Source organism: Pocillopora damicornis, chromosome 4, assembly GCF_964200805.1.
Source record: "Pocillopora damicornis chromosome 4, jaPocDami1.2, whole genome shotgun sequence".
NCBI classification, from domain to species: domain Eukaryota; kingdom Metazoa; phylum Cnidaria; class Anthozoa; order Scleractinia; family Pocilloporidae; genus Pocillopora; species Pocillopora damicornis.
This window is the reverse complement of record NC_142673.1, coordinates 5,552,294-5,564,490: the sequence shown is the minus strand read 5'-3', so window position 1 is coordinate 5,564,490 and position 12,197 is coordinate 5,552,294. Positions and strand designations below refer to the sequence as shown.

General features: G+C 38.2%; 2 protein-coding genes across 8 annotated transcripts in view; both read left to right on the top strand.

Annotated features, from left to right (window-relative positions):
• LOC113677760 (tRNA:m(4)X modification enzyme TRM13 homolog) overlaps positions 1-327 on the top strand; it is a 23,694-nt gene extending 23,367 nt beyond the window's left edge. Inside the window, exons 15-16 of one of the 2 annotated variants that reach the window (XR_016185728.1) lie at positions 28-109; positions 239-281. Coding sequence is in view for 1 of the 2 variants with exons in the window: in XM_089203352.1 (XP_089059478.1) it covers positions 239-284 (46 nt within the window). In the remaining variant the exon portion in view is untranslated. Of the gene's footprint in view, positions 1-27; positions 110-238 lie in introns of both variants that reach the window. The other variant, XM_089203352.1, reaches the window with a different exon arrangement.
• LOC113677759 (neuronal acetylcholine receptor subunit alpha-10) lies at positions 71-12,197 on the top strand. Of its 6 annotated transcripts, XM_027194588.2 has the most exons (8): positions 71-109; positions 239-339; positions 6,309-6,425; positions 7,063-7,205; positions 7,896-7,940; positions 8,601-8,710; positions 9,199-9,644; positions 10,360-12,197. In XM_027194588.2, exons 3-8 carry the CDS (start codon positions 6,362-6,364, stop codon positions 11,070-11,072), a joined length of 1,521 nt encoding a protein of 506 aa, XP_027050389.2. In that variant the 5' UTR covers positions 71-109; positions 239-339; positions 6,309-6,361; the 3' UTR covers positions 11,073-12,197. The 6 variants fall into 6 exon arrangements, with proteins under 6 accessions (XP_027050389.2, XP_089059476.1, XP_027050396.2 ...); XM_089203350.1 differs by lacking the exon at positions 71-109 and having other exon boundaries at positions 201-339; XM_027194595.2 differs by lacking the exons at positions 71-109; positions 239-339 and adding an exon at positions 4,361-4,470.

Here is a 12,197-nt window from a genome sequence, read left to right as displayed (position 1 = left end):
TGAAACGTCTGTCATCCATCATTCTAGGCCTTCGACACAAATTGAGGTTTTGTGAGAAGCAGCACATCGAAAGAGAATATACAATAGCGTATTAGCGCTTATTTTAAAGGTATTTTTTGTCATAGCTTTTCGTATTTAATATTCTGACAAAAGTAAATGTATTTGATTGCAAATGAAGAGGTCTTAAAGTTAAAATTTGGTTGTGAAAATGTAACTGATACCTCATTTTTTACTGCAGCTTTGTAGGAAGTAAAGAAAGAGACAGGAAATCTGAATTGAAGTGATTCAGATACAGCATATAAAGATCTGCAACCTTGATAGAAGTGCACGTACTTAGCGGTGAGTGTAATCAAGTTTTCTCTCGTGTTATGAAAGTCCCAGCTAGTGGTTTGAATGTGTATTGTTATGTTGTTTTGCTGTTGGCAAACACTTCGTCAGTCTCTTCAACCTGGGACGTTTAAATTAATATTGCAAACTATCAAGAAAGTGTTTTAACGTCCATATTTCAGTGAAGCATATCTATTTTCTCGGCCTCATTTCTTAGAAATAAATAGACCGTCATCTGGCATCAACAATTCCTTTCTCCCCTTGAAAATTAAATATTTATAACCAATGTCGTAGCTGCGGCCGTTTGCTTCTTCTGATTTTCTTGGACCAGAGGCAACATTTTAACCACAATTTGTTGGGTAGTTAACAAGAAATTAGTCTCCAAAATACCAACAGTTACTTTATGTGAGTACCTGCAGGCGAGCTCAAACGGCCACATTTTCCGCGCTTGCTATTGTTCGTGTGCATAACATACAGAAAAAAAAAGTTCAAATATTTCCTCTTCGACTCTATTTACCTCTCACCCTTATGTTAAAACGCCGATTAAAAAACCTTGGTGGTTTCATTAAACGTTTTAACAACTACTTGATGCTTTGTTTGTGAGGCAATGATATCGCAATTGAACTTAACTTCCGACGGAAAATATCATATCGAAATTTGCTAAAAAGACATGCAATTCGCGTCCCATAAATGACAAAGGACGAGAGTAAATTGATTAACATGCTAGTAATCAAAAAATTGTGTTTTTCTCATCTCGTTAAACGTCTAAAGGAAACTTCGCCTCTGGTGTAAATAATGTACGTAATATGCTGTGCTTTGTAGAATTTTGGGCGAGAGACATAAAACAAACTGACGTTGTTTTAACAAGTTATTTATCAAAGAAGCTGGATCCAAAACTGCGAGTCAGCCATACGCAGTATTTACCCAATGCAAGATTTGCACAAAAACGAAATTCGAGTTTAAGAGTTCTTGTTGAATGAGATTCGCTTAATTACAATGGCGTGTACAAAAACAATCTAATCAAAGTGACACCCCGTCTGAAAAACGATTACTTTTTGTTGCTTTTGCCTCACTGAGAACAAAATTGCCAGGTGTCTGTCGGTTCTAAGTGTAGAATTAATTTCTTTAGGCATATCGGGTGTAGTGCAGATCTAATTTCTTTTAAGATCATCAGGTGCAATACATTTTGGAGTTTAGGAAAGATTTGAAATCAAAGTTCATTATGTAAATTATTGACAGCAGGTTTACTTCTGTGCGCCTTTAGGGATTAGTATATATATTTTTGCTGCTTTTACGACGTAAAGGTTTGAGAGATTTACAGTGGACCTTCTTAGTGTGTATAATTTGTAAATTGAAGTTTTTAGAACCGTTCAATCCTTTACTAAGTTCTTGCGTTGTTAACCATTCGTGTCGTTTTCGATATTGTCATGGTTATCCTGAGCGCTCTGGGGTTTATTATTACTAGTTGAATTGACATACAATATTGGAATAAGGAAAATAATTAAATATGAGAGCGATCTTCGCAGTAATGAACATTACTTAAGCAGCAGTAAAAATAAGGCCGGTAAAAGATTCAGGCCTGTACGGGATTTGAGCTCATGGCCTCTGCGAAACCGGTGCAGAGCTCTTACCAACTTCTGGTAGCTGGTAATTGTAAACTGGTCATGTAATTCGCAGTCACTGGTTCATCACGTGTTCAATTACATGAAAGAGCAGCCCAGATAGGACCGGTAATTTTCTGCGAAATGAAGCGAGGAATAAAAGAGCGAGGAAAGTTTATTGCGGACGGAAAGTTCTTCATCCTTGTTTTTTTGTTCGCTTTACTTTACATCTCCTTACTGATACTATTACGCCGCTGTCTATCGACTCAACGTGAAAGTCAGCAGATCTCCGTCACTAGAGTTCTTACTACGAAAGGTTGCTCTGGTAAAATTAGACTATTCTTCGCTTTGAAGAAGGTTTCACGCTCGAAACTTCAAATCCTTTACGGTGGCTAATTTACTTTTTCATCTCAGCAGACAAAACCAAATTACAACCAAATCATCTTGCTATACCCGCGTCTGACGTAGCAACCCACTTTCTTTCGAAAATCGCCCCCCGTTATACTCTTCTTAGTGGGCGTTCGTATTTGTTTTTATAATTATTTTAGAATTCCGGGGCACTTTGAGACTTTTATTTCATGAATGAACTGTGAGAGTACGATTTGAACATGATTGTGGAGAATTACTTGCAACTACACCCAGGGAAGCCGGCTTAGGTCCGGTTCATGACGAGCCGCAATTAAATTCTGGTATTTTCGTCCCCTCTGAGGGGCTTGAAATCAAAAGGCGTTTATGGTTTGAGACTTTTTGTAGCAAAAATGTAGATAAAAGTAAACTGAACACGTTTTTATGGAAAAATCTCTTCTGAGGCAGAGTGATTTTTCGGATACAAAGAGCAGTCGTTGCCTAAAATAAATGTAAGAAATAGTGCAAATATTGTTTAAAAAAAACAAAAAAAAAAGGAAGCCGACCGATGGGAAATTGAAACAACACTTTTCTATTGTTTTTGAATCTTAGCGTTTGGTTTTCATTTACAATTTGTTTCATGAAATGGAAAATCCGAAACGTTGATTGTTTGTTGATATTTTCATGAGTAGTTTCTCGTGCCATAATGAGCCGCCGGCACAGTTCGTCTGAGATGCAGTTAGAGGTGAAACCATTACGTCATGGAACATTGAAAGCCAACTAGAGATTTTGTGGAGTCAATCGAAGGTTACATCGACAGACAACACCTCCGCCATTTGCGAGCGTGAAGTTAGTAACCCTGAGCAACGAAGAAGAAAAACTGTTTTCTTTAAAAACATGCCAAGCTATTCTCAAGTAATACAGATTAACTGATAGCTAATTCATGATTCCCTTGCCCTTCACAACCCTCATTGTCATAAACGCTGTCTCGACATTTCTTAACTTAATAGAATTTTCTTGGACAGACATGTGTTTATGTAAGACAAAGAGGGCAATTAAAAGATAAGAGTTAAAATTTATCATGAGAATTTCAAATCAGTTTCATTAAGACCCAAACTATTATCATCACAATAATTCAAATCCAATGGCACGGTCAAGGAAGCCTTCTTGAAAAGGATTTTATTTTTACAGAGTTTAGAGGTGAAAGTGAATTTGTTCCCTTCCCGCGGACATGGAAGACTAAATACCTTTTAGCATAAAATTTTGCAACACTTTTATTTCGGAATTTTAAGATGCGCATATCTCGCCACACTTACAGTTTCGCGATTTTGCGAAACCTTTTGAATTTTATTTACTGAAGTTTTGTGTGTTTGAGAGAAACGCAATTTTCCTTGAAATTTTCAGTTACACATGTCCATGTATGAATTAAGTAAAATAGTTTGCGTTAAGTACAATTGCGTAAATAGTAACGTATCGTATCGATGAGACTCAACTGCAACAATAACAACGTAGAAGGTTCACATTGTATTCAAGTAGATGATGCTTGTACGTAAATTGTTCGCCTTTAAAATGACCTCAATGATGCATGTACACTTCAAATCGTTCAAACTTCGAGTTGAAGAAAAATACATTTTTGAAAGATTTGTTCGCACCAGTATTTGTTGAGTGAATGTGAAGATATGGATCTGACGGTAACAGTTCTCTCTCAGCCTATTTACATAATATCTGCCAAATGTCATATTCGCGATATTTACTGTTCTGGTCAACTAAACTTCTTTTTTTCTTTTAATCTCGAAATCTGTGAAATCAAGGTGTTGGAAAGTTTACATGTAACATTCCCAAAATTCGATATCCTAAAACGTTACTGTAGAAATACTGTCTCTCTTATGACCTTCCCGCGTTTGTTCATAGAACAACGTTTGAACCTTTTATTCAACATTTAACCTTGGCTTTAAAGATAAAACTATGATTGTTGCCATGGTGAGTGCACCTCGAGCTCAAGTGGGCGAATGAGGTAGCGGTAGATCTTATCTGAAAGAAATACCTAGCCATGCGCAAGGGATTGTGGTCTGCGGAAAGGTCAGAGACGCAGGGAGTTGTTATTTTCCACAAATAGGAGAGATTATGATACGCTTTCCACTTGTATCCTCTTACCTGCGTCGTTCATTTCTGTTCAGAGGTGAGATTTCCCAGCTCGGTAAGTCTCCCAGTTTTTCCTTTTTTTTTCCAATTGTTTCTTGCTGTTTTTTATGCACTTTATCCTTTGTCGCTTCTAATATCCTTCTTAAACTTTCCTTTTGTTAATTAAGCCTTTTCTTTAGTATGCAACAAGTCAGCAAAATCTTGATTTTGGTGTGTTTGTAGTTAGTGTTCACCGGGCGTCTTTTTTATATTGTACATAAACTACAACGAATTAAAAATTCGATATAGAAAGTTTCAAATTGTTACTGCGGGAATCCTAACAAGTTTTATTTGTTATGGACACAGCTTTAATCAACATGTGAATAATCGTATGTTCGCAGACTATACCTCCTACTAATCGTTTGTAATTACTGCAACTTGCTGACCGTTTTCTTCAACTCGGCAACATTTTCTACCATTCAAGTTGTTGTAAATTAGCGAGTACCTTGCTCACCTCATCAAAGCTGACGTTGTGGCCTTTCTCTCATCTTTCCGCAACCATCGTTAAAAAAACTAATTACAAGTGATATTCCAGTTTTTTTTCGGGGGAGGGGGGGAGACTTAAATCTTTTAGCGAGATCTAGATCGTCATGTTCCGGTAAGAAGTTTGAACATTTAGATATATTGATATAGGGGTACTTTGCTAGGAGGAGAACAGAAGTTCTTTCTAATTTTATCTCAGACTGCGTGTTTAATGCTTGGAGAGTAATTTTTCAAAAAACAACTCTCTCCTGCCCATATGAAATTGTTCATGTATAGGTGAAAAGCCTCAGACGGTCTGCAGTACATACTCACATACGGCAGTATTTAATAGAGTGTCCCCCCGAATGTCTAGGATTTGTTTCCCATTACGTGGGAAACCAGCAAGTAGCGAATTGCCACTATGTGATAAATTACCACTTTGTGAGGGACAAAACTTTGCACACCCCTGGAGATTTCTATGAAGGTTAACGTGATAAACGTACACTGGTCTCGTGGCAGGTTAAAAGTTTAGGTGCTGTTTTCTACTGTGGCGAGTCACCAAATAAATGTGTACACCGGCTGAAACCAGCTGACTAAAGGCGCTGAATAAACCAAATTGTTTTTCTCTTTATTACTTCCTTTCCATGCAAAGATACGAAGCTAATGAAACTAAAAATGTTGTGCTTTCGAGTTTATCTTTCACGTTTATTAAAAGTTTCGGATGAATTTCAGACAACTTTAGCGTGGTTTAGATTTGGATGATATATATGCAAAGACGCCTTAGGCAAAATAACAGGAAGCGGGGTGAAAATTCGGGAAATTGAAGAGAATATTAACCAAATGAATACGCAGACGTTTTGCGTCTTTGCATCATATCTGTCATAGAGATTAGGAATACACTTCCTTTTAGACGTAATCTAAAACTAGTTATACTTTTCTTGTCGTGAAGTGCAATCGTTTGTCTCACAATGACGTCACTTCCAATGAATAACAGCAAGCGTTTGACGATAATAACTGGTGTTTTTTTACAGAATTGATGGATTTTTTTCGAAAGTGTTTGCATTTGTAGATCGTTAATTTTCAATCAACCTCTGCACAGTCTAAATGTCGCACGCGAACAGAATTCAAATGGGGATTTTCTGCTCTATTTAATACCCAGTGGTAGAGAACACTACTCATTTGTGCAATTACAGAGGGATATTTTCTTGGATGAGGTATGAACAAACAGTTTGAAAATTTCCTATAAATGCCACGACAAATTACACAATATGGTTAAGCAGCAGTTCATTAACAAGTGAGGAGAAGGGTAAATTTTGGTCTAGATGTGTAAATTTGCCACCTTCTCGATCAAAGGGGTAAATTAATGTTATATGACATTTTTATGTCTTGTAGGCGAAAGTGTCTCCCCTAGCCACAACCTTGTGATTTTGCTTAGTACCTTGGTGATGGATGTTGCCTGTATTCTGAAGCTTTTAATCCTGTTTTTGTCTGGGACGGTGTTCATAAGAGGTTTGTTGGGTTTATAGCTGAATATTTTATTAATAACAGCAGCAAACTACATTATTTTCAATTAAGACAAAAAAGCCCTTTTGAAATACGTCCAAAAAATTTAGCTGAAGACCTCTGCATTCGGAAGCTTTTAATCCTGTTTTTGTCTGGGACATTTTTCATTAAAGGTTTGTTGAATTTATTAGCTTCCCCTCGCTTTGTTCCTCTTTGTTATTTAGTTTTTAAAACAAAAACTTGTTTTCAAAAAGTTAAAAAAATGAAACCGATTTTGAGGGCAACAGAAAAGACTCTTATACCTTAGGAAATAAGGGACAATTTTCCCAATTTTTACTCCCTAGAAAGACTCATTTGCATAGATGTAAGATAGGCCTCTGCTGTTAATAACAGCAGAACTTTTAAGATGTGTAATTGGGAAAAGGATAGATCACAACGTATTGCTTTTTGTCGCTACAGTATTGTTAGATGAACTTGAATATGCAGAAGGCAGCTTAGTCTCATGAGTGTTAAACGAAGCTTTGCATTATTTATTCATTTTAAACATGCAAGCATGAATAAATAACCAGATTTCTAGACTCATCGCTTTATCATTTAAAATAGGACTTGTTCACCCAACATCTTTGCATTCGTTTCTTTTCAGGCACCCAGGCCAGTGAACACGAACGAGCTTTGTTGAAGAAACTGTTTCACTCCAATTATGACAAGAATGAAAGACCTGTTGTGAACGACTCAGATACGGTGACTGTTGTATTTGGGTTAACACTTAATCAGATTGTCGATGTGGTAAGGATTATCTTCAGCTTTTTTATTGTTTTCTGTATCATAAGTGTTCATCGTCTGTATCCCAAGGATTGTCTTAAAAAAAAAAAACAAAAAAAAAAACGCTCTACTCAGGAATACGCGAGGTTTCAATAACTTTCCCCGTAAGCGGCTGCCTATGGTTTAATGGGCGGCTCAGTCCGGAGATGGGCAACAAAACCCGTACACGAGACTTTACCTGCAAGCTAAACAAGCGGCGCCAAGAAGTCTTGTAGGCGGCGAGGTAACTAGCTTTCAATAAAACCCCTGAGGGTACGCAACTGTGCTTGCATATAAAGCACACACATAGAGGGTGGGCTCAGGGATACTACACACAGGACCAAATCCCCCACCCCTCCCCCCTACCCGTACTCAACAAATCACAGTGACAAACGGAAATTTGAAGTCTCTGACCCTAAACACCCTAACATCAGTATGTATATTCTCCATACTGTTCTCTATACATACCTAAGGGGCTGACAAGGAGAATTTGTTTAACAAACAAGAGCTTCCCTAGTTGGTGATCATTTCTTTTATTCTCGTGATCTTAATTTTTGATTCAGGGGTGACATTGTAAGGAGAAGTTAGATTTAAATTAATAAAACTTTCTCCCCCACTCACGGTACTTAGAATCTAAAATTTCAGATGCAATATCTTTGTATTTTTTTTCTACAGGACGAAAAAAATCAAATTTTGACAACTAGTGCGTGGGTGAGACAGGTTAGCGCTCTTCTCTTTTAAACAAGGAAAATAAATTTGATTATTTCTGAGACCATTTGTTTCACGTGAGGACTCTGTCTTCCGAGGAGTAAGCCCTGATTCGCCAAAATCTTTCATATGTTGTATCTTTGCTTAAAAAACGCTCGAGGTGAATGTTAGCCGGCGAAAGAGTTTAAATTGTGATCGTAGCAAATTTCCACAGCAACAACAACAATAGCACAAAAATGATAGAGCTCGTTAATTGTTGCCAGCACGCACACATCACTTTAAAGTTGCGTCCTTCAAAGAATTCCAATTCCTGCCCACCTCTTCTTTTTTTTTTCGATTCTGGAGGGCTTCCAAGAGTGTATGTTCATGCACGGAAGCAAAATGTGGTTGAATTAGATGACGAATCAATATTTTGCTAAGCGTGGGCATCAGTATAGTAATATGCATATATAGTGCAGTCTGGAGACCAGAGAAATGGAAAGTAAACACGAGCACAAACGTCGCGCTTAGAAATATCTGACAGTGAAAGCCAGGTGCACAGGTAACAGGCTTGCGGCAAAGCCACTATCACATCCCTGGTAAGTATATTTTGTCCATGTATAGTTGTGCTACAGTCTGACATCATGAATAATCAACATTTGAAGTCGACTGAGGATGTTTATTGGTTTTTAGATATGGAATAATCCTCTGTTAGCATGGAACAGTAGTGAGTTTGGTGGACTGACAACAATTAATGTCGCTCCAAAGAATGTTTGGCTCCCTGATCTTGTTCTGTATGAAAAGTAAGTTTTATCTCGGGCTAACCTATGCCAACATTCACACGGCATTTAGTTGAACAGCACTCGCTTCATTTAATTCTAGCTATTTAAACCCAACGGGCTGTTGTACATTGTACTTTCTGTTATCATTCACTGATCACGAACTGACCTCATTGGTTTCCATAGGTGCCTCACTGCTTATTAAGATTATTAAGATTTTTTGTCTCTCAAGTTCTGCGTATTGATTTTTGTTGAGTTGGCGGGGAAAAATATATCATCATTACTTGCTTTTGTCTACGGCATCACAAAATTTCTCTTAAATGGTAAAGAAAAAGCCTTGTTTTAAGTTAGCGCAGAGAAGTACTACCTTTTGCATGATCATATAAAAAGTGCATGAACTGGCCAGGAAAAAAGGTTTTAAACAACATGACTGTCATCTATCCCTGAAAATGAATTTATACACGTCTGTTCAATTCAAACTTTGTTCAAAACTGTCTCCGTCTTTTTAACAGTGCTGACGATGACATTAGCTTTGGTGGCAACTTGGACCGTATGAACTTCAGAGTTGTTCTCCATTACTCAGGAAAAAACGTCTGGCTTTCTCCAGTCACCTTCAAGAGCAAATGCCGCATCGACATCAAGTATTTCCCATTCGACACTCAGAATTGTAAAATGAAATTCGGTTCTTGGACTTACGACGGCTTTCGGCTAGATGTCATGAACGAAAGTTACTCGGCTGACCTCGGGAATTACATCGATAGCGCCGAATGGAAGTTGGTCGGTGCTCCTGCCAAACGCAATGTTGTAACGTACTTTTGTTGCGAGGAGCCTTTCCCGGATGTGACGTACACGATTATTATTCGGCGACGTTCGTTGTTCTATATGATGAACTTGATATTACCGCTGGTCATAATCACTGTGTTGATAAATGTGTCCTTCGTCCTCCCCGCAGAATCAGGTAACTGCATGAATCGAGTTGCATTTCTAAAACTTTCCACAATAATAAGTCGGTCTTCTTGATGCTTCTCGTGATTTGAGATGTTTACACGGTAGTCTTGGATCTGTTGAGCCTTTTTACTAAAGATTGACCAAAAGAGGACTTTCTCCTCACAGTTTTGATAAATTTTTAACAACATCAGTGATATGAGTGGAAATAAACTATCGACCAGAGGGTAACAGAAAATTATTTTAGCTAAAATTATTAAAAAATATATACGGAGGGAAAAGTGAAGGCCAGATGAACAGTAAATTAGGGGGTTCTCTAGGAGACCAGTCACAATTTACAACCTGGGTGGAGGGGGGCGAAGGATTCTTGGGGGGGTCCCATCGTTTTCAAGGGGAACGGAGGGTAAAATCAGCCTTCTTTTTAGGGGGGGGACTGTAGAAAATTGACTGTCAAATGGGGGGGGGGGGTGGGAGGCATTAGAATACTGTAAAGCCTTATGTAGGATCAGGTAAATTATATTCTGATAAACTATACTCCTCCGACTCTCCTACCCCCTAAGCCAGGCAATTAATTCATGGCACTGCGAGTATCGAGTACCATCCTAATGGGAGAATAACCGAATATTAACGCAAGTATTTATTCTTGGTGCAAAGTGTTCCATTTGCCAACTAAGCAGAAGTATTGTATAAGTGTGTTAGTTTAACTGTTGTTTCCTTGCTCTTCACAGGTGAACGTATTTCGCTCACAATAACCATCCTTCTTGCCATGACAGTTTTCATGTTGGTAGTGGCGGAAACGATTCCTCCGTCTTCCGATGTAGTTCCACTCATTGCCAAGTTTTACATGGCTGGTATGGTTGAAATGGCTATAGGCTTGGTTTGGACCTGTTATATATTGAAATACTACCATTCGGATGTCATCGAGATGCCATCGTGGGTTCGGAAGTACGTTCTCGGCCATCTGGGACACTTCTTCGGAATCAGTATGGAAAACCTTAAGCGCATCCAGGAACACTCAAACCTTCGCAAAGATACGGGTCGCAAGGCAACTATTCGAACTGGTTTGGAAACATCAGGTAGAAAGATCACGAACACACTCATTGTGCCAAACGGTCAAAGCAAAAACCCTTATGATAGCCATTATAGACGTATTCCTTCAGCGACGAACGGTTTCTCGTCACCGATGCTAAATGCATCAGATATCTCTTTAAACCAAATAGACGGTTTCCAGGATCCGGTTCTCCAAATTGGGGAGAGAATTCTTGAAAGAGTTGACACACTTGTGGAGAATTCGGTTGTTGACGACAGGCTGAACAATCATAAGGAAGAATGGCGTATTGCTGCCATGGTGATGGATAAGTTGTCCCTTTGGGTGTTTGGGACCTCGGTTCTTGTCACTGTGCTAGCGTGTTTCTTGCAGGCACCAGGTTACGTTGCATGATTCGTGTCGAATAACAGAGAGAGCTGGTTTACAAAGAAATGTCTTTGGAATCAAACTTTGTGCCTTTCCCTTTTCTCTTTATCTGTGCAAGGTGGTCCTTTCTCCCACGAGTGCAATGAGGATATTGAATTTTAAGACTTCAAGCTGTAACTACGACTTGTGCATGAATAGGGCTGGAAGTGTAGATGTATTTTTGATGATTCTAGGAGTCCTTGCGTTTTGACTTGAGAATTTCGTTGCTTAGCAGTAAAGTGAATTGAACTGGGGCTATACGAAGGAGGTTGTACTCCACTAAAACGCTAGCGTGGCGTTAACTATAAAGCCACACACATGTTACTTTAAGAAATAACATGTTACTATTAGTGAATCTAGATAAGTGCCCCCTCTCATCGGCAAAATTGCAAAAAAGTATCCCCCATCCCTAGGGAACCCGTGGTTTCATACACGGTAATCTCGCCGGCGGAAATTGTCAAGTTAGTTACTATTCCATACTTTTCTTCAGTTTGTGTAAACGTTAGGTGAGGAAAATAACCTCAGTTTCCAAATTTCCGCCATTGAAACGTCAGGATCGGCTTTTTATCTTGATTTACAGTTTATGTAGTTGATTCTTCGCCGATGTTTTAGTACAAAAAGCGATTACATCTTGCCACGAGTTAGAAAAATTTAAAACGCGCCCTACCTGGGTTTAACGCTGATTGTCTTAACCTAAATTTTAATTAAATGAGAATTTAGCGTACATGTGCCTTTTTATAAAACGAAGGGTTTTACTATTTATGATGTGATGGGTATTAAATTTTAATACTGACCTTGTTGGGAAATCTCATCAGGTTTGCCTTTACAGAAAAGGCCAAGCGGTTTTACGACTGAATATTTATCATACGATAAAGTTATCAGGCTGCTCTCATCGTTTCCTTTATATTGCTTCTTTAAATGAATTTGATTTCGCCGTTTATGGTATAAAGATAGCGGCGTCTATGTTGACCTTCATTGTTTCAGTTCTCACCTATAACAGATGAAATATAATTTAGAGAATTTTTATAAATTAAGTTAGTGTAGATTTACACACAGCGTGAGTATGATTACGTAAAAATGTGTGTTACTTATGTAAAATAAATCTGTCGAAAG